This window comes from Histoplasma capsulatum, genomic scaffold, assembly GCF_000149585.1.
Source record: "Histoplasma capsulatum NAm1 scaffold_4 genomic scaffold, whole genome shotgun sequence".
NCBI classification, from domain to species: Eukaryota; Fungi; Ascomycota; class Eurotiomycetes; order Onygenales; family Ajellomycetaceae; genus Histoplasma; species Histoplasma mississippiense.
The window spans coordinates 2472854-2492190 of record NW_001813979.1 but is presented as its reverse complement, the minus strand read 5'-3'; the positions used below and the strand labels follow the sequence as shown (position 1 = coordinate 2492190).

Genomic DNA, 19337 nt, shown 5'->3' with positions numbered 1-19337 from the left:
TCATCATGTCTCCGCTATGGGGTTCACGCAATCATGAAGAGCCAGTGCGCGGAAGAAGAACATGGTGAAAACGAAGCAACAGAAAGGAGGCAGCGAACATGTGAGCCAACAGAACGAACTCGGCTGCTGCCACAAGGGGTATACTTGGATCCCGATGACCCAGGTGTAAGGCCCAATTCTCTCCTCCTAAAACCAGTTACTCCCCCCAAAAAAATAAAAATAAAAATAAAAATAAAAATAAAAATAAAATAACGGAAAAAGAAAGGGTTTTCAAGGCTGAACCGCAAACAGGTGTCTCCGTACAATCTCTGGAGTGTCCGGGCTCTACGAAGCCTCAACATCCTCTTCCTGATAATAACCCTTATCTGGTGGATTGTGCTGCTCGCGTCAACTTTCGTCAGTCCGCCGGGGATGAACAGCCGCGGTCCAGGTTTCCTCGATTTCTTCTTTGCCACCTTGACCATGGGCAACCTGCTAATTGCCCTGATATTCTTCTCCGTCCCGTCGAGGCCCATGACCATATGGGGCGCCGTCCTCTCCCTCTTCCTAGCAGTCAACCTGTTCATCATCGTCGGCGTGCGCCGTCTCCGCATCGAGGAGGGATGGGTGGGGATTGCCTCCGCCACATGGGCGACAGTGGTTAGCCTTTATTTATTAGCCCAGACCCGCTTCGTGGCATGGGGCAAGCGGGAGGAGGAAGAGCGCTTGACGGGCAGGGAAGAGACGCGGCGAACGCTTCGAGAATGGTTTGCCGTCCTGCTTGAGACGATCGTCGTGACCGTCACGGCCCTCGCGACCGTGCTGCTCATGGCCACTTTGAGCGTGCGCGCGAAAGATGCCGGCCTCCCCGCCCCCGGCAATAAATATTACGTCGATAACGGCAAATATCAAATCCACCTGGATTGCGTTGGCGCAGCCCCCTCAATGGCGGCGAACAAACGCAGCGCAACAGTCCTCCTGGAAGCCGGCGAAATGCCAGTCGAAGACAGCTTTCGCAGCTGGGTACACGAGGCGTTTCGCAATGGCTCCATTGACCGATACTGCTACTGGGACAGACCCGGCATTGGGTGGTCTGACAATGCCCCATCTCCACACTCTGCGGGCATGTCTGCCGACGTCCTATCCGAAACCCTCGCGCTCGCAGACATAAAAGGCTCATGGGGTCGTCGTATCCGCTGGCGTGGGTGGGATATACAGCCGCATTTTTCGCTAGTCGACATGCCGCTGACGTCACAGGTCTCATGCTGATCGACGCCCTTGCATGAGGATCTGCTGCCAGAGCTTGGCAAGCCGGGTCGCGGCTTCAAGCTCTGGCTACGTGGGATATTCTCCCCACTTGGACTGGATAGTTTGGCCGGGGCGATATTCAAGGGCCGCACGAGGGAAGACCGTGTGTATGGTAAAGTGGCGTACCAAAATGGCAAATTCATCAAAGCGAAGTTGCAAGAGAACCTTGTTGCAGATTCGACGACGAAGAGCGAGATTTCCAGCGCGAAGAACATTCAGTCTCCGTCTATGCAGTTGGTTGTTGTCAGTTCTGGTATTGAGGTGAGAAGTAACCAGAAGTGGGCAGATAAGCAAAAGGAGCTTACCAATATCACTGATAATTTGGTGGCGTGGGATATTGTCAAAAATGCACCACATGAGGTTTGGCGAACGGATAACGGGAAAGCTTTGCTTGGAGATAGGTTAAAGAAGTTGGTCAAACCGTGAGTTGGGCCCCGGTTGATGGAGAGCTGATTCAGGCTGTTTCAAAGGGAAAATTGTCCTCTGGTGATGCTTCTCTATGCCTCTTTTGGCTAATTTTCGAAGTTGTATTTTCACATTTCATTTTCTCTTGGCATTCGAACGCGCTATTTTAACCAGAGCAAAGGCGCTTGTTTGGACCAATGTATCTAAATTGTGAATTTTCTTTAAGCCTGAGATAACTGGTGTATATAAATGCAAACCCTGATAAAATGATAAATTGAAAAGATATAAGATTTTTCATGGAAGCTCCAATTCTCGTCACCATTTTATTGATCACATACTATTATTCAATAATGTTCAAGCTGGGAATTTCCAGTTTCTCTTGCTTAAGAAAACACAGTAATCCATATGCATTAATTAGCTTAAGGTTGTTTTTAATTATCCCCTCTCCCTTGGTTTCCATTCACCACCGTTAAGACAATGGAAAATTTGGTTGGTTTGGGATTGTCGTGAAGTGAGGGATTCGATCCAGTAGTAAGCTGTATCAACTGGAGGTGCAAATACCCGCCTTGCTAGCGACGTATCTCGAAAGTAGGACGGTATATAAAATGGTTGGTAGGGCTTATCAGCGTAAATGTATATGCACTTTAATGTATCTTAACTGCAACCCGGTTCCGTAACGAGAAAGAGAAAATTCTACACGAGTGGTAGATGTTTGTATGGTAAAATGCTATCCTAAGCTAGCCCCCTTAAACCTCTTAGCAAGCTGTTCACTATCCGATTGGGGATGTTCCGACTTGGGGGCTTGTGGATGTTTTGAACGTTGATGGGAAGAAATAAATGTTTGTGACTGGAAGGGCCAAGAACGCTTGGGGGGCCGCTCACCGCTCTCCTGAAGGATTGTAACCAAGGTGGCCCAGCCGGATGTGTTAATTAATTGCATGCCATCAGCGGTATCGTGAGATCGCGCAACGGTGCACAAAAGAAATTCTTCGTCCTATAGCCGGAGGCAGATGAGGGTTAATGACAACACAATAAAGGTAAACTATAAGCAATGTTGAAAATAACTTTACCTTATTTAAGATCCCGAGACTATTGAGGAAGCAAAGGAGATGGAAGTCCGATACACCACATATCGTCTTGTTAGGATCGCCGTGTGATACAAGCTTATCAGCCAACATTCTCAAATCCTGGCTCTCCCCAATGACCTCACGGTTTTCAATTGGGAAAGTCGAATTGTTAAACATAACATCAGGATCAGTTGGGAACCCATGGGTTAAAGTGACAAGGAGGTATTCGACGGGGAAACTTGGTTTCGCATTTTCCTGGACGTTGGCGCCATACTCGTTGACCTTGCGGTAGAACACCTCAGGGATGTACCGGGCTTTGCTCGCATCGTCATCAGAGTGGTTTTCCTGTTGCACGAGCATAACGCCGGGATCTGCAGAAGGTTCAATTATATCTGCTTTCACCATTTCAACTGCGGAGTTAGATGCTTGGTATGCACTAATCGAAATTGCACCGTCTTCATCTCCGCTAAGCACACATGTGACAAAATTCGATCCAAACCGGCCCGTTTCACTCCATTTCGTTGCTTTGGGGTATCTTGCTTGCAGCTGTGCCGCAAAAACGATTTCTAGAGAGGAAAGATAGTAGGAGTCAATATGCCGCTTGCAGATGACCGTACCATCCCCAGCTCCGGCGTCCAGGAGGTCTGTGAAAATAACACCGATCTTCTCCAGACCGCAAAATTTGGCAACCTCATCAACGTCTTTCTCGTTACCCCATTCATGGAGCGTCACGCCATCTACTTCACCCACTTGTGGTGGTTCATAGATTGCTTGGACGACAGCTTTTATTCCAAGTGGGACCTCGGTGTACTCCTCGTATGTTCCGTATAAAAAGCCGAGTCGTTGAGTTCCAGATTTTCGCCAGAAATCCAATAAAGAATTAATGAGATCAGGGGAAGAAAACTCAACATGGTCGACCATACGGAATGGCTGGGGCTGCAGCGTGATTGCGCTGGGTTGGCACTTGGTGCAAATGCCCTCTGGCCAAGCAGGATGACCGGATGGGCAGTCTCGTTTCACCCTGTAGTCAGGCTCTGAGAGAGGCGGTATATAGGAGCTCTTTAATTCCGGCTTATTGGTAGACGAATTTATCTTCCGAAGATATGAATGAAACGAGAGGTGTTTTATCTTCTTCTCCGCAAGATACTCGGGTGCATATGGCTCCAAGGGCATGCAATAGTCGCACATGCCTTTCGGTCCATGTCTGCACATTTTGTGATCAAGGCCACGACTTATTTTTCCGTCTTTTCGATCCAATCGATCATCGAGGGGTGACTGCTTAACAGCCTCCCACGGATTCTTAATAAGGGTCTCGGACGTTGGTGTTGGGACAGGGGGAGCTTGTTCCTGTTGCCGCACTGCGACACCGTCCAGGCGACGGGGTGCATTCTGCGATTTAGAGATAGAAGAAGGATGCTCACTCGAGCTGCCGTTTACCACCGCGGTCTCTTCTTCATAACCAATAAAAAGCTTGTCTCCGTGGCTGAATGAATGAGTCTACAGACTGGAGTGAACACACATGGGAAGGGTTGACTCACGATAGTCCAACCCGTTGGATAGTAACCCCCTTCAGGGTGGATATATTTCTTTCCTGTCCTCCAGTCCCTATAGGCTTGTTCGAAAGTACGATAGACGGGGGAGCGGTATTCTTGGGAAGGTTATCCAGCACCTAAGTTAAGAAGGTTGGATTATTATCTCCACGCCAATAGAACACATGTCCCATATGTGAGCCTAACCTTTGGCAAAAGGGATGGAAATTCGTCTGTCGGGTTCACCGTTAACCTGAATTGGCCATTCCGGCTTTCGAACCGGAGCAGTATAGGCCTTGCTGGCGCCATGATTTGGGTGTGTGGAAGAGAGAGAGGAGAGGGAGAGAGAGAGAGAGAGAGAGAGAGAGAGAGAGAGAGAGATAAGAACAAGCAAAGAGGAACAAGACGCATTCAAGTCATGGCGAGGATGTAGAGAAATACAACACTGGAGTGAAAGTGAGGATTTTCCAGTGGGAAAGTTGCCTGAAGTGAGGGAGTAACGGACACAATCGCTCTGTCCGACACCACAAACAAGGCCCGAATACGTCAATGGGTCTTTCAGGAAAACTAGCGATATCACGTGGTTGGCTGATCTTGGATGGATTGGACGGGCACAAACTCAACGGGATGATATAAAACCTTGGAATTCCATGGTCATCAAGTGGAGCCTGCAGTGATTGAGCTACTAGCAATAGTATGTACATACATAAATTTCATTGCTCATTATTACTTTCATTTCGCATGGCTAACTAAATTGGTGCTATCGTAGAAGCGTTCCTCAACAAAAAAACGAAACATCAAGGCTACCTGAAAACTCGTCAACTAACAATACATTTCGGCAGTCCACAAGGCCCTGACTTCTTATCCTGCTTGGTATTTTCGGTAGGCCTTCGCTCAGGTAAAGGTGTTGGCTGCGGTTCGCTGGCTCGAGCTTCGTTTCCTGAGTTATCGGCGGTAGATGGCCCATCATTTAGTCATTCGAAGTTAACCTTGGCGACAGTGTTATAGAACTGCTTGCCCTGTTCTTCGGCAATCTGGAGTTCCAGCGCAGATGGTTGACGCGAGCCATCGGCGCCCTAAAAAACATGATTCATACATTAGTTTTGCTTCTCATCCCTAGAACTCCTCTGAGAGATCTCCCCTTGAAATATGCAGATGGGGACAAAGGCTTACAGCAAAAGTCCCAGCACCCCACGGGCTACCACCTCTAACTTCGTCGACGTTCACCAACAGGGACATCACAGTCTTGTATCCCAGAGGAACGTAGATGAGTCCATGATGGGCCAGCGTACTCATCGCAGCGAGGTTGGTAGACTCCTGTCCACCGCCTGGAGTTCCGGACGAGACAAAGAGACCAACATATTTGCCCCAGTAACCGCCAGAAGCCCAAATACCCACTGTTTTGTCCCAGAACGCTTTCCACTGGGCAGGGAAATTCCCATAACGGGTTGGGATTCCCATCAGGATAGCATCGTATTTCAGAAGCACATCTGGTTCAGCAATCGGGTAGGATGACTTCGGCGGCGCATGCATCTTATCGAGGACTTCCTGGGGGAGGGTTTCGGCGACTCTATATATGTTACGCGGACATGTCAATTTCCATTGGAGGGCTAGCTAACTCATAAATTTCCTTTGGCAGTTTCGCGGTTTTTCCTCTCGATTTTAGCCTGCAAAAGAGGGGCCTTACTGATAGATATCTACTGTGCCTCCAGCAGCCTCAATGCCTTTTTTCTCTGCTTCCGCTAGCTTCTGGATATGTCCATACATGGAGTACTAAGTGTACGTATAGAGAGAATCTCATTAGTGGCAAAAGAGTGACAAAAAGGGTAGTAAGGCAACACATCCACGTAATATAGACGCAGACATACGAAAATAATAGCGATCTTCGGCGCCATGTTGATTGCGGATGCTGAATGGTTCGAATTACTGCGTAGATAGCAAACAGAGAAGAATTGTAATGCCACTAGGATTGTGCAATGAGCTGAATGGTTGGAGTCAGCTGTGAGAAAGGTCCTCTGGGGGGGGAAGGGGGATGCTGTTTTATACGCAGCGTACGGAGTACAGACACGGCAACAGAGCCCCGGGCCTTCCTAAGCTATGACGTGTGCAAGGATGGTATAATCTTTCCACGGCTCTGCCTGGTAGATCCTGAATACTCTCACCTCCCACCTCCCAACTCCCAACTCAGATTACTGTTGCATCGGGGAAGCAACTCCGCAGTTCCTACAATGGAATGACAATATGATCGTGTCGAGCGGCTTTACGCAGTATGTACATGTACATATATACATACCCATCACGCTCTGCTTAGGCAAATCCCTGGGTAGCAATAACGGTGCGGGAACGTGGGTTGGCAAAGTTGAATGTCCGTGGTACTCGGTGAGGTGATTACAGATCAAAGACTGCCACTATCTCCGCAGTAATCCTCACATTCCTGGTAATACGAAGGAGGTAGTGATGCCCCTTGTACGCAGTCTGTTCGTGATCCACTTTAAAGATTTAGTGCCCCACTAACAAAATATCGTGTTTCAATTTATGCGGGCAATCAATGATCCAGGAATGATGTCTTTGAAGCTCAGAAAATTGGAAATATAAAGCCCGTTATGCATATATCTCATATTTACTAGTACTTTTCTATTATAAAAAAATTCGTTGTGTGTTGAGATAGAGATGCCGTAACTATATTAGTTAACTAGTTAGTTAGCAGTTATCATATTAATCATCCAACCAAGTTAGTAGTGCACCAAATATTTAGTGTGTCATGGGCTAAAATGCCGGGGAACAACCTTGGAACCGAGGGCTTCGGCTATGCCGAGCCCGCGTCTCAACACTGCGAGTGATAAGTGTGACTTGTGATAAAGTGGAATGTGTTGGGGGGGTATGGATTGGTTCGTCCCCTCTACTACCAGCATGGCGCTGGTGTGAGAGAGCTCTTTTGCCCCAGTGGCCTAACAGAATGATTGCACTGGAAGCAGTTGTTTCAAGCAACCCATTTGTCAGCTTTCAACTTTCACTTCAAAGAGTCTTGTCAAGGTCAACACATTAATTCTACAATCCTAGTTTAAACTGGGGTTTGGTATGGTTTTATTATACTGAGCAATCCCGAATAAATCAAATTCCGGTGTTGGCTGAGAACAGCACTTCGTTTGATAATCCCCGGTATGTCCGCAGCATGTCCCTGGTATGGGCGCTCATTGCAGAGAATGGGAAATCCGAAGAGCGAGAACTCGCCGAGAGTTAGTTAGTTAGGGCTCCAACTAGTTGAACATGGTTCAGGCAGGCTCAGTCAACAAACCCCATATATATACTGATCAGTAGCGTCCATCAGCAGAGTCTATCATCTAGATATTCTACTAAATAACTGATAACGATTAGTATATGTTTACATCTACGCTGAATATAAGAAAAATATAATTACAATGTCATAGCGTTGCAAGATCTTGGAGAATACAGGAAAAGAAGCCAAACTCTTTATCTGTATCATGTCAAGTTCCATGATGCTCAGCATTTGACATGGTTAGAAACTTTGATTTTCCACATTCAACTAGAATCCGGAACTGTTACTGGAGCATATCTGAATGCAGAAGCGAGATTACTGTTGCAGGGAAGATCCAAGTCGACCCGACGTCGATGGGCCGATGAAACGCACGACGGACCATCGACTGATATGAGCAAGGCAGTTCGAAGAGCTTCCAATCAAAGCAACCATATCCCTAGCTTTCCGTGATCCCCTTGCCAGGCATGCCTGCTCAATCAAGCTTTGGTGGACCATCCATGGGGATCAACTATTACGAGGACCCGTTTCCATGCCAGTAGCACCAGGGTTTGATGTTGGTTTGAAGATATATTCAAGTCATTCTCCTACCTTTAATTTTCTCCTTCCTCCCCATTGTTGTCGATTACAAAGACTTGAATCACCAAGGATCTCTCAATCCAATCTCCAAATACTATGGCCGAGCTTGGCTCCTTTGTATCAGGAGCAAGCTACGGTGGTGTGTTAGCTCGAGAAGCTGAGGCATCAAGGGTATATAGCCAAATTCCTTGAATCAGTGTCGGATGTTTTGAGGTGTTAACCAAGTGTCTCTTGCTGGATTCTGGTCCTGTGTCAAAATGATAAAAGTCCAGAATTAGAATGTCCCGAAATTTTCCAGCAACAATTCCTCTTTCTGGCCTCAGGAAGGTCTGCATATGAACAGGAAACGGGTTATAGTCATGGGATTCGGTTTGGCCGGACTGCAGATCAAAGGTTGCAAGGAGATCATGGCTCTGTAATGAATTCCAAATCTTTCCCCCTCCCCTGGTAGGTAGCGTCAAAATAAGTACACCCAACGGTGAACTGAAACAAGCACGGGATCAGTACCTAGAGCTTTTCAAAATACGGCCGACTACCTTTCGAACACCTCATGTGAGACTTCGTGGAAAGGAACGCTTTTGGATAACCACTTGAAAAGCGTCGCGGATTCTAAGAAGAACTCTGGCATAAAGGCGACTTTAGCTTTTGCGGGTAGAAGACACGCCAGCGCAAAAGGTACTCAGGAACGGAGAAATCCTGCGCCCATCGCCTTGCCTCACGCATACTGGACGCAAGCAGGTCTCATTGGAACAAGGCTATTACGACGTATTCAACCTGTTGGATATTAAGATCCCTCTTGTGGAAGCCACTCCACAGCCACAGAGAAGGGGGTCCAGGCTGACTTCCCAATCCTCGGGAGATGATTTCGATAGCTGCACGGGTGACCTGAAGCGAACCGACTGCCATGGACTATCTGGTATGCCATTCCTTGCCTTTGCCTGCATGTCTTTCACCTATGCAGAGCAGGCACCTTCGTTATGCAACGGCCCCAAGCTTGTACGGAGCTGCAGGGCAATTGGACTTCCAGCTGCGTGAGTTATGTGCGAGAGAAGAACGCTTTCAACCGTCGATGCCGCCCTCGAGACAGAGGCAATTTGGAAACGGGATGTTCGCAGCGTTGCGCATGCTAGTCAGCTACCTTCAGCTAAATCGATAAGTTGATGCGTGTCGCTGATATTGCCTATTTCCTGTTTCCGGCCCTCTTTTCCGGTCAACCCATTCCCGCAAACACCAAGATGATATCCCTTATGGTAATATTTTGAGCCAGTGGCACATGGGAGACCACATTCCAGGAAAGCCATTAGAGGCATTGAACCCATCTCGTTGGCGTTCCACGGTATGTGGAGACCTGCAAAACCTGCGCTAAGTAAAGGTATGGAAGGCTTCACGCTGTTACAGGAGTCGCGATTGCGCTCGAATATTCCGTTAGAGCTAGAGCCAATTGGAAAATCAGTTTGAGTGAATCTTTCAGAAGTATATGTCGCCCGGGAACTTGGGTCCGTAGTCACTTTTCTCTTGCATTCACTCTTAACACTCTCGTCGAGGAAGACTTTGGTGTAGGTGTTCTGCGCGCAAGTGCTTTTGTTTCCGGAGGGTTTCAATCTATCGTCTATTGACATGGTAGGAAGTAAACATAGAATCTGCTGGTATGGATGTTTGTAAGACCATGTATATACCGCTGACTGCACGGTGTAATCATCAATCTCTTTCTCATTGATTTCATTATTAAATAATTCGACATTTGTTTTGGTTGTCTGTGACATGCACTGTCAACTTGAAGGATATTGAATATGCTGATGCATTGTTTGGCAGCTTCGAAAAGCATAGATGATCTATACACTTATCTCGTCTTCTTCAGAGCACGTTGCAAAATATTTTCACCCAGTTTTCTAGAAGCTTCAATCCAGTACGCGGCTATCTGATCGTAGTAACCAAATCCAGGAAAAAGAGACCAACAGTCGGAAAGCCCAGAGTTTAAAGAGCCAGGGCATAATAAACTCCGATCAATACTAATAAAGCAGAAACCCGATAAGCCCAGCCCGCACATACAAAGAAAAGAAGACACGCAAATTTATTCCAGGAAGAAAAGAAAACAAGACCCACGAGAGACCCAAATCATCTCTTCCCTCGATACCGTCCTCTCCCAAACCGGCCATCCCGGCCACGATTCTCCCTCCTCCATTCCCTCTCCCTCTCTTCCTCCTTCTCCTGCTCCTCACGTATCCTCGCCCTTTCCCGCTCCAAATCCGCTTCCGTCTTCGCCACCTTAACCATGGGCTTTGGCAAATTCTCTGGCCACCCGGGATGTGCACCCTCAAGACACGCCCGCCCCTCAGGGCAAAACCCAGCCAAATAAAAACGACAGATCTTTTTCCGCACATGCTTCTTCGCGCACAGCGGACCCAATGCGCACAGTCCCCTCTCGTAGTGCTCGCAAAGCGGTATCTTTGCCTCTTCGGGGACGTGTTGGTAGAGACATTCATCGCCGTTGGGACAGTATCCCGTCCGTGAGAAATTCTGGCACTCGGGCATTCGCCGTAGATTATACTCGTGCAGGTACTCGCATTTGATGCCCTTTTTGCATAGGCCTTTGAGGAAGTGCTTGCAGACGAGGGTGCCGTGGGTCGAGGCCGCGGGCATTGCCGGGGAGGTGGCCGTGGAGATTCGGGACGGGGTGGGGTGTCTGTCTGGGCATGTTGGGCCTAGGGGGCAGTGGCCTTCTCGATACGCTTTGCACACAGGCACGTCCGAGGCGAGCCCAAAGCCGAAGGTTTTCGTGAGGAAGGGACTGAAGGAGAAATTGAAGCTGGGGTCGCGAGGGGCGTCAGGGGAGACGATTCGATCGGCGATTCCCTGTACGTCTGCAGACATGGCGGAGGTAGTCTTCGTAGTCTTCTTCCAAACGGGAGAATTGCAATGTACAGTTTAGTAAGAGGGATGAAATCCTAGTCGCTGTCGCCTCGTGCAGTCCTCACCAGCCGTAGCACTGATGGGGATCGCGGCTGGAAGGGAACGAGGACAAGTTTGACAGGGTGAAGACCCAGCCGTCAGCCGGCGTAGTAGAGATGCGAGGTACGAAGATAGAGAGTATGTTTGAGGAAATCGTCAACCCAAACAATAGCAATATCCGAAGTCGTAGGGGATCTCCGTCATGTCATGGGGAGCACAGAAGGGTGGTTGGTGGTTGGTTGATGTTGGATGCAAGCTCATCTTGTGTGAAGAAGCTTAAGCACGCACCACCAAACTTTCAATCCATGATAAATAACCAACGGGGCTTCGCTTTTACAACCACCTCCGATGTCCACTTCCGCCGATAATTGAGTATATATCCCCTATCATTTGGCTTGCGTCAATTCTAGCCGTCCTTTTATTCCAACATAGAAATACATAGCCTTATCTTGTGCAAGCGGATCATGACAGACCCTGGGAGCAAGCAGGCTTAGGTGGTGGAGACAAAGGCTTCATTCCGGCAACTACATAAAAAGTCATTGCAGTCCTACGGCATTATTTGCTCTATATCCTCGCCCATTAGGTGATGTTTTCCCGCTGTGTGGCGGTACAGTAGGTACCTGTAATTGAATACTAATATCATGGATCAAGGAGTAGATGTTTTGATCAAGAAGTTTACCAAAGGACCTTCAAACTAGTAATGCTGAATATCCTAGCAACTTGTGACAAGTGTACCGTACAGGTTTATGCATTATTTATTGGGAGCAAATCTGATCCTCGCTATTGGGCTTGTATGCCCGTCCTGATTGATGTCTTTCACGGTGCGCTGAACCGCCAGGAGCAAAGACCCAGGAGCTGAGATGCATTTACTGCACAACGCCGACGCTGGCCAGAAACAAAAGAAGAAAACGACAAAAGCACACGGTCATAACTGAACGGGGCGCGGCAGCCTTCTGCGGGGATACTTTCGCTCACAGAAGCAATATTTTCAAGGAACGAACAGCCATGCGGGTTGGAAACTGATAACTCTGCAACCATCTTCCTACTGCGTTCAATCGTAGGGCGATGCAATAGAAAGGCCCGCTATAGTCCTGACGCACATAATTAGCAAGTCACATAGACCAAGACACAAGACTGTGCAATCCAGCGGGCAGGATCGTGAAAATGTGCAAGCTCTCCGTTGTCATGGCTGCTGCACTCTCCTTTTCATTCCCGTAGCCCAATCATGCAGGAATCCGTGCGATTCTTACCGCACACTTTCATCGAGCCACCCATGCTCGTCGTTGGGTTGGTGTTAAGGAGCTAATCCGGACGCTGGTTTTTTGGTCCAGTCGTTCAAGGGATGATACAATTTTTATATCGGAAAAACGATGGCCCACCTCCACCTCTTTGCTTATTCCTGACCCCGGATCTACTCTGTACTATTTAACTAACTCGGGATCCACATATTTAGGCGCCTAATACTCCCATACCAGAGGGCTTGTCATTCTTCTATGGCCATATTGAAAGCTTTTGACTAACCTCGTGGGCCCTTGAAGGATGATTATATATGGGAAAGGGGGAAAGCCCCGAAGAAAATACCCACAATCCTCAGGATCTCCAAGGTTAGTAGAAGATAATCGCCACTACAGCAGGGAATCACTGTACGGGATTGTTCTTTGTCCTACCCAATGTGATGTGGAGTAAAATAGCCTAGAAGCGAATCGCTGTGTCGTGATACACATTCGCTCATGCGCTGAGACTCACATCGAACTTATTGACTACTATCAACAATGAAAACGGTTCCCGCCCTTTTACTTTCATTATTGCCATTTAGCCCTCGTTATTTCCGTAAGGGCTAAAAGCCAACGTGCTGTTTCTTAACTGCTCTCGCTCTTTCTCGCTCTTTCTATACATATATATATCTCCATATATACCCAGGTTTACTGATTGCACCGCCCCTGCGATTTCTCAGTTTTCGAACCTCCAACGCCAATCCACCCGAGACTCAAGAACCAACACTGTTTCTTGCTAATCACTGCTTCCTTGCTATCGCACCAATAGACACTTCAACTTTCTAGGATACAACTATTCGTTCAACCAGGCACGTGAAGTGCATAGCTTAGGTTGATTACTCCTGATGTATCCTTTTCAGAGATCTCCCTCCGTGGGTCCGGGTTCCAAAGAACTCCCCGCGCAGAACTCGGTGCATAGATCCGACTCTGGAATTCCGATGCACTGGAATGCCGTTTACTACGCTAATTGGCGGGCAAATGACATGCCGCCTCCCTCGTCATTGAATCTGGGTTATGTTTCCCATATATTCTATGCATTTGCCTGGTATGAAGAGAAAAAAACGGAGAAGATTGTCCGCATAAGTCCTTCCCTCCTTAGCTGCTAAAAACCAACAAAAAAATTGTGAAATGCAAGATAGCTTACTGGATGCTTTTTGAGTTTTCAGGGTGAGAGAGGACGGCACCGTCTATGTTGGTGTGCCCAACCCATCGCTCTATACATACACCCTTATTTTAAACGGAAATACATAACTAACGATTCCCACCAGCTTAGCAACGAATGGGTGGACGAATGCCAGCCAGTTGATGGCACCGAGGGATATCTTCGGGCACTCGTCCACCGAAAGCGCGACTCCAAGGTAAAAGTGCTTCTTTCAGTTGGGGGTGGAGATAACGGAGGCGATATCGTAGGCAGCAGGAATTTCGCTGCTGTCGCGGCGAGCCCAGCAGCAGTCGAAAGATTTCTGTCAAGCGCCGCAGACTTGATGAATAAATTTCTACTTGATGGGCTTGACAGTGCGTAACTAACCCCCCTACCCCCCTTATCTCTTCTCCCCCCATCAAAAAAAAAAAAAAAAAAAAAAAAAAAAAAAAAAAAAAAAAAATCTAACAAACTTTTTACACAGTAAACTGGGAACATCCCGAAACACTAGAACAGGGGTACGACTACAACACCCTGCTCTACCGGCTACGCGAACAATTTCCAAGCCCAGCCTACCTCCTCACCACCGCCCTCTCCGCCGGTGAATGGGTCCTGAACAAAATAAACCTCGTCGAAGCCCACCTCTACGTCGACCTCATAAACCTCATGACATACGACTTCTCCGGCCCCTGGATGCCCCTCAGCGGGCACCATGCCCAGCTCTACGCGCCGCCGGACCCGCAAAAAGCAGCCTTGGAAGCGACAGCGACGACGACGAGTACCACCGCGTCGGGTTCCTCAGGGGTGGCCTATCTGCTAAGCTGGGGCGTACCGGCCGGTAAAATCCTCCTGGGGATCCCCGTCTATGGCCGTGCGTTCCCGGGCGCGAATGGGATTAATCAACCGTATGAGCGGGGGACGGCGGGAGGGGAAAAGGTGTTTGATTACCGTGAGCTACCGCTTCCAGGGACGGAGGAGGTGCACGATGCCGTGTTTTGTGCGGCGTATTGTGTTGATTTCGGCGGCGGCAGCAGTGGTAGTGGTGGTGAAGGGCCCGCGGCTGGCTTCATTTCGTACGATTCGCCCAGGACGGTGATGCAGAAGGCACAGTTTGTATCGGAGTATGAGCTGGGGGGGCTTTTTTATTGGCATCTTGCCGCGGATGCGGAGGTGGGAACGGAGCGGAGTCTGGTCGCTACTGGGTATCGTGCGTTGCATTCGTGGATGATGTCGACGTCCAATGGCGGGGCGGGGGGGAAGAGGAGAAGAGGAGGAGGAGGAGGAGGAGGATGACGTATCCCGAAGGAGTAAAAGTTGTAGATGGTTCTGTTTATTAAAGGGTGGGGTTGGGGGGTTAAGGGGGATTGATGGGGTGCTAATGTGCTTATGCTCAGTATTTTTATAGCATTTGGGAAGAGTCGAAAAGAATAGTTGGGGGAGGAGGGGGGGAAGTACAGAATACCAAACGAGAATTAATACGGAGAAGGCGATTATATTTTATTTTCAGGAAGGGGGAAGGAAAGGTTGACAAGAATCATCATCATCAAAAAGAACCCAAGCCCATACGTAAGGAGAGATAGGTGGGCGGGGGGGAATAAAAAAGACCTGAGATATCACTCATTCATATTCGTATTTACAGCCAAACAACAAAAGCAAACCAAAAAAAAAAGAGAGAGGGGGGGGGGGGAAGGGGGGGCGAACTAGACTAGAATACGCAGCAATGAGGTATCATTCATTTCCAGAGTATCAGACTAATATTAATCGTAGTGGTAGGAAAATGGTGTGTATATATACTGCAGGATGGGGGAAGGGGCCCCGGTGGCGACACTAATATCCACACGAATATTGGTGATGTATATATATATATATATACGCATACAGAGACATCAACATGCAAGATAAAACAAAAAAGGGAAATCATACATACCCACGGCACACCCCTCGGCGGAAGAAGCAGATAGGAGGGGGAGGGTGGGGGGGGGGGGGGGAAGGAAAAAGGAAAAAAAAAAAATCAAGGAAATATAAAAGAACATGACATAAAAACTTAACCATTCCATTACCCGTTCGTTACCTCTCCTATCCCTACCCACCTACTTACTTCCCACCCCGTGAGCCCAACAGCGGCCGCAAATCTAGCTCGATCTCCAGCGTATTCGACGCCAACGCGGCTGAGAAATAAGGCAGTTCCTTCCCGCCATACACAGCCGACTTACCCACGATGGTCAGGGGGATGACGCCCTTCTTGTACTTGGCGTCCTTGCCGCTGATGAAGGGGAAGACCTTCGCCAGGTCGATGGTCGAGCGCATCTTGGCGTTGGTGTCGCCCGGGCGGATGACGAGGGCGGGCAGCTTGGCAGTGCCGATTTTTTGGCCATCGACGGAGAGGTCGAGGGTGACGTCGCCCTGGTGATGGGGATGTTAGGTGGAGGGGTTTGTGTTTTATGTGTTATAATTTATAATATACAGTGCCAGGCCATAAATATTTGGGCAGCCCCCACCACAATCATGGTGTCTTTTGGTTGCAGAAAGTAGTGGGGTTTTGCTAATACTTATGGCATAGTACAGTATATATATATATATATATATATATAATATTAGGGGAGGTTTGGTTTTGGATGGGGCCCGTTGTCGAGAGATAGACTTACCAAGGTGAGGGTTAAGACGCTGGGGTTGGGAATGAAAACTTCACCGAGCATGTTGCTTCCGTCTGTTTGGTTGGATGCGAGACTGAAGTTTTTCACTTCGAAGCCTTTGAGGGAATTAAGGCCTGTTCAGACAGAGAAAAAGGGGAAATCGCCACAGTTTAGTCGTCAGCGGTCCTCCGATGTGTTAATACAACAGCAATAGCAATACGTACCCTTCATGGTAATAACCTTATTATAATCTACAGTCGTCTTCGGCAGAGAGCCCTCCCTCAACCCCGTCTTGCCATCAATCTCAAGGTCGAGTTTCTCCGACTTCATAACCAGAATGGCATAGTCGGTGAACGCATCCATATTAGGGGTGACGCGCTGGTTAATCGTGCTCTTGGCGCCATCGACAGCTTTGACGGGTGGGACTTCAAGGGTGACGAAGGGACTCTTGCTCCCTGCAATGGTGACGGTGGCGTTGAAGGCATCGAGTTGGGGGTGGAAATTGGACTTGGAGCCGATAGTCTGTTCAATCTTGATAGAGAAGGACTCTGGGGATGGGTCGGTGATTTCCATGGAGTCGATGGTGAGGGTGGATCTGTTCACGTCGCGTTGGGCGATGTGGGGGTAGCCGACGTAGATGCTTGCCAAAGGTTAGTTTCCTGTCATCTCGAAAAGTTCCTTGCCCAATTCCGCTAGACATGTTGGGATTGTCCCACACGGCTATTTACATGAGCGCAGTTTATGTGGGGACCACATTCAACAAGCGCATAGCGGAGATCAAATTTGACCCAACTCCATTACTGCTCCGAAGAGGAAGGTTAAAAGGTGAAGTGGTGTAAAAAAAATATGCTTACACAGGCAAGACGACAACAAGCACAACGGCAATGAAGATACCCAGATATAGCCACCAAAATCTCTTGAAATTGGCTTTGAGGCGGGCGCTAAAGGAGGGCTTGGGCGCCACCTCGACGGGGCCAGCCTCAACCTTATCCGACATCTTTTGGTTTATGTCCTGAGTGGCTCGCTGGGAAGTTTAAGGGGGGAAAGGGTATATTAAGGGTGGCTCTGGATGCATTCATTGTATTCGCTTTGTTAGCATATCATCGAATAAAACACCAAAATAAATGGAAAAGACATGAAGAGAGAAAAGAAAAAAAGGATCAATTGATTCATGCGATATGTATCTGCCATGCGTATGGAGGTGAGAAGGAAGCATGAAACACGCAGCAGAATCGCGGGTGTGACATCCAACGGATGCGCATGCACATCACATTACGCACATGGAGGAAGAAGGACAGCATGATCGTTTTCTCTGCAGTGGAAGGGGCTTTTTCTTCTGCAACAAGCCGCAGAAGCAATCGCGAAGCACGCGACAGCAAGTCAATTTCCATGCAAGAGGATAAACCTACCCCTGCTAGAATTTGAGTGTCGCGCGGATCAAACCCCCAAAAAATTGCACAGAAACGAAAAAAAAAAAAAAAAAAGAAAGAAAGAAAGAAAGAAAGAAAGAAAAGAAAAGAAAAAACGGAGGGGCGGGAACAAAACATGAATACTTACGGAATCAAACGATTGGACGGCGGAAAAGAAGAGGGAGGGAGGGTGTCGAGTCTTGAGTCGAATCGATCGAAGGATGCAGGAGACAGCAGAGAATGGCGAGAGCAGGGGGTTAGCTAAATACTAATCACGGAGAGTTGGAGGCGACAGGGGAAATGGTTAAAAAAAGTCACTGCAAATTAAACCGCGGACACAACCAAACAGTCAAGGCGGAAGGGGGAAAACTTGGATTCTGGGCCAAAAATGGTTCGAAGAATAGGAGAGAGGATCCGCGCACGAACTTCTCCACAGCAGTTTAGCCAGAGGAGAGGCGATTGCGATAGTTGGTGGGAATATTTATTCGCGAATATTTATTTCCTGGAGACAGAGAGCAGAAACCGTCACATGCTGCTCGACGGGGGGCAAAACGACGGGCATATCACCGTGGCGGTTCAGCGGCACCAGAATCGACCATGATGGGATGCTGCTTTGGTGATGCTACTGCGTGGTTCGTCGTCGCGACTAGTCCGCTGCTGGTGGATACGGTGAACCAAAAATCAAGGCCAGAATTAGCGGGAGGTGGATGCGATTGTTGAACTGTTGAACGACCTCTGGGCTGTTGTTGGAGGGAGGAGGAAGGGCAGCATAATGATCTGAGAAATGATTTTAACGAGGTTTCAACATCGAAGAATGCGAGGAATAGCCCTGCAGACTGCAGTCCCAGGAGTAAAACGCCGTGAAATTACGGAGGAGAACAACAGGAGACATCTCAGCCGGCGAGGCCCTGATCAGCGTCTCTGGATCAGTATGTTATCGTCAATCGGTGCAAGTATGTACCTGGTACAATCACATCAGTTCACTCGGTCACAACTAACCCCGTAAGCAACGAGCCCAGACCCCCCACGCAAGACTTGGCCCTCAGGGGTCCAGTTGGTGGCAGCTGACCCCGGGGCCAATGCCCTACAGAATCACCGAGGGATGTACCCGGTACCCGAACACCAAGTACCTCTCGCGATTATTGTATTTTATTGATTGGAGGTTTGTTCCATTTCGACCACTGGGGAGTCTGGAGAAGCAACCCGTTTTGACCGTGGCACATTCCCAGGTACTTGGATCAACTTTATCTGGCAGCATCTCTGGATTGAGTTTAATTTACTAACGCGCAAACAAGAAGACATCGGCCTCCGGCAAAAAAGTCCCTGCTTTGTGCTTGAGTTTGCAGGCTAGCTACTTAGCGGGCAAGCCATACGCCTCCGAGCACAGCCTGACAGGAATCAAATTCCCCTAAAGTTGCTCCAACCCCACAGCTGGGCGTGGTTGGCTGCTGTTTTGACAACCAAACTAAATCTCACTTTCACTTTCGGCATATCCGATATTCAGGGTTGTGGTTGCACCGGTGGTTGATTGCCACTTGATGCGTGGCGTCGTCAAGGTGCGCCAAAACGGCAAGAAACAATTGAAAATCTATAAAATCTATATAGTTTAAAGAAAAATATGCCATCCAAACCACACCAAGTTGCCCTTACGACGTTTCAGCCCTCTAATATGAGACAAAATCCATCCCGGCATGGCTTTTTTTTTCTTTTTTTTTCTTTTTTTTTTTTTTTTTCGCTGACCTGATCCGATTATCAGCCCTGTTCTAATTATATAATATATCAAAGGGATC

The 19337-nt window shown here is 48.3% G+C and overlaps 7 protein-coding genes across 7 annotated transcripts; 3 read left to right on the top strand and 4 right to left on the bottom strand.

Moving 5' to 3' along the window:
• Positions 1–33: 33 nt before the first annotated feature.
• Positions 34–1713, top strand: HCAG_04747 (predicted protein; the record flags this gene model as incomplete). Its single annotated transcript, XM_001540857.1, has 3 exons — positions 34–165; positions 292–1180; positions 1280–1713. The coding sequence occupies 3 exons, from the start codon at positions 34–36 to the stop codon at positions 1711–1713; spliced, it is 1455 nt and encodes a 484-aa protein (XP_001540907.1).
• Positions 1714–2419: 706 nt separating this feature from the next.
• HCAG_04746 (hypothetical protein) lies at positions 2420–4597 on the bottom strand (the record flags this gene model as incomplete). The annotated part of the gene is made up of 5 exons (XM_001540856.1): positions 2420–2686; positions 2763–3325; positions 3377–4242; positions 4298–4428; positions 4496–4597. 5 exons carry the CDS (start codon positions 4595–4597, stop codon positions 2420–2422), a joined length of 1929 nt encoding a protein of 642 aa, XP_001540906.1.
• A 665-nt stretch (positions 4598–5262) lies between these two features.
• Positions 5263–6183, bottom strand: HCAG_04745 (minor allergen Alt a 7; the record flags this gene model as incomplete). Its single annotated transcript, XM_001540855.1, has 4 exons — positions 5263–5364; positions 5462–5858; positions 5976–6061; positions 6157–6183. The coding sequence occupies 4 exons, from the start codon at positions 6181–6183 to the stop codon at positions 5263–5265; spliced, it is 612 nt and encodes a 203-aa protein (XP_001540905.1).
• Positions 6184–8237: 2054 nt separating this feature from the next.
• HCAG_04744 (predicted protein) lies at positions 8238–9599 on the top strand (the record flags this gene model as incomplete). Its single annotated transcript, XM_001540854.1, has 3 exons — positions 8238–8312; positions 8784–9172; positions 9434–9599. The coding sequence occupies 3 exons, from the start codon at positions 8238–8240 to the stop codon at positions 9597–9599; spliced, it is 630 nt and encodes a 209-aa protein (XP_001540904.1).
• A 657-nt stretch (positions 9600–10256) lies between these two features.
• On the bottom strand, positions 10257–11012 carry HCAG_04743 (conserved hypothetical protein; the record flags this gene model as incomplete). The annotated part of the gene is made up of 1 exon (XM_001540853.1): positions 10257–11012. The coding sequence occupies one exon, from the start codon at positions 11010–11012 to the stop codon at positions 10257–10259; it is 756 nt and encodes a 251-aa protein (XP_001540903.1).
• A 1303-nt stretch (positions 11013–12315) lies between these two features.
• HCAG_04742 (conserved hypothetical protein) lies at positions 12316–14936 on the top strand (the record flags this gene model as incomplete). The annotated part of the gene is made up of 6 exons (XM_001540852.1): positions 12316–12377; positions 12629–12694; positions 13134–13182; positions 13633–13879; positions 13990–14712; positions 14911–14936. The coding sequence occupies 6 exons, from the start codon at positions 12316–12318 to the stop codon at positions 14934–14936; spliced, it is 1173 nt and encodes a 390-aa protein (XP_001540902.1).
• Positions 14937–15599: 663 nt separating this feature from the next.
• Positions 15600–17135, bottom strand: HCAG_04741 (predicted protein; the record flags this gene model as incomplete). Its single annotated transcript, XM_001540851.1, has 4 exons — positions 15600–15908; positions 16151–16254; positions 16363–16778; positions 16993–17135. 4 exons carry the CDS (start codon positions 17133–17135, stop codon positions 15600–15602), a joined length of 972 nt encoding a protein of 323 aa, XP_001540901.1.
• Positions 17136–19337: the final 2202 nt, after the last annotated feature.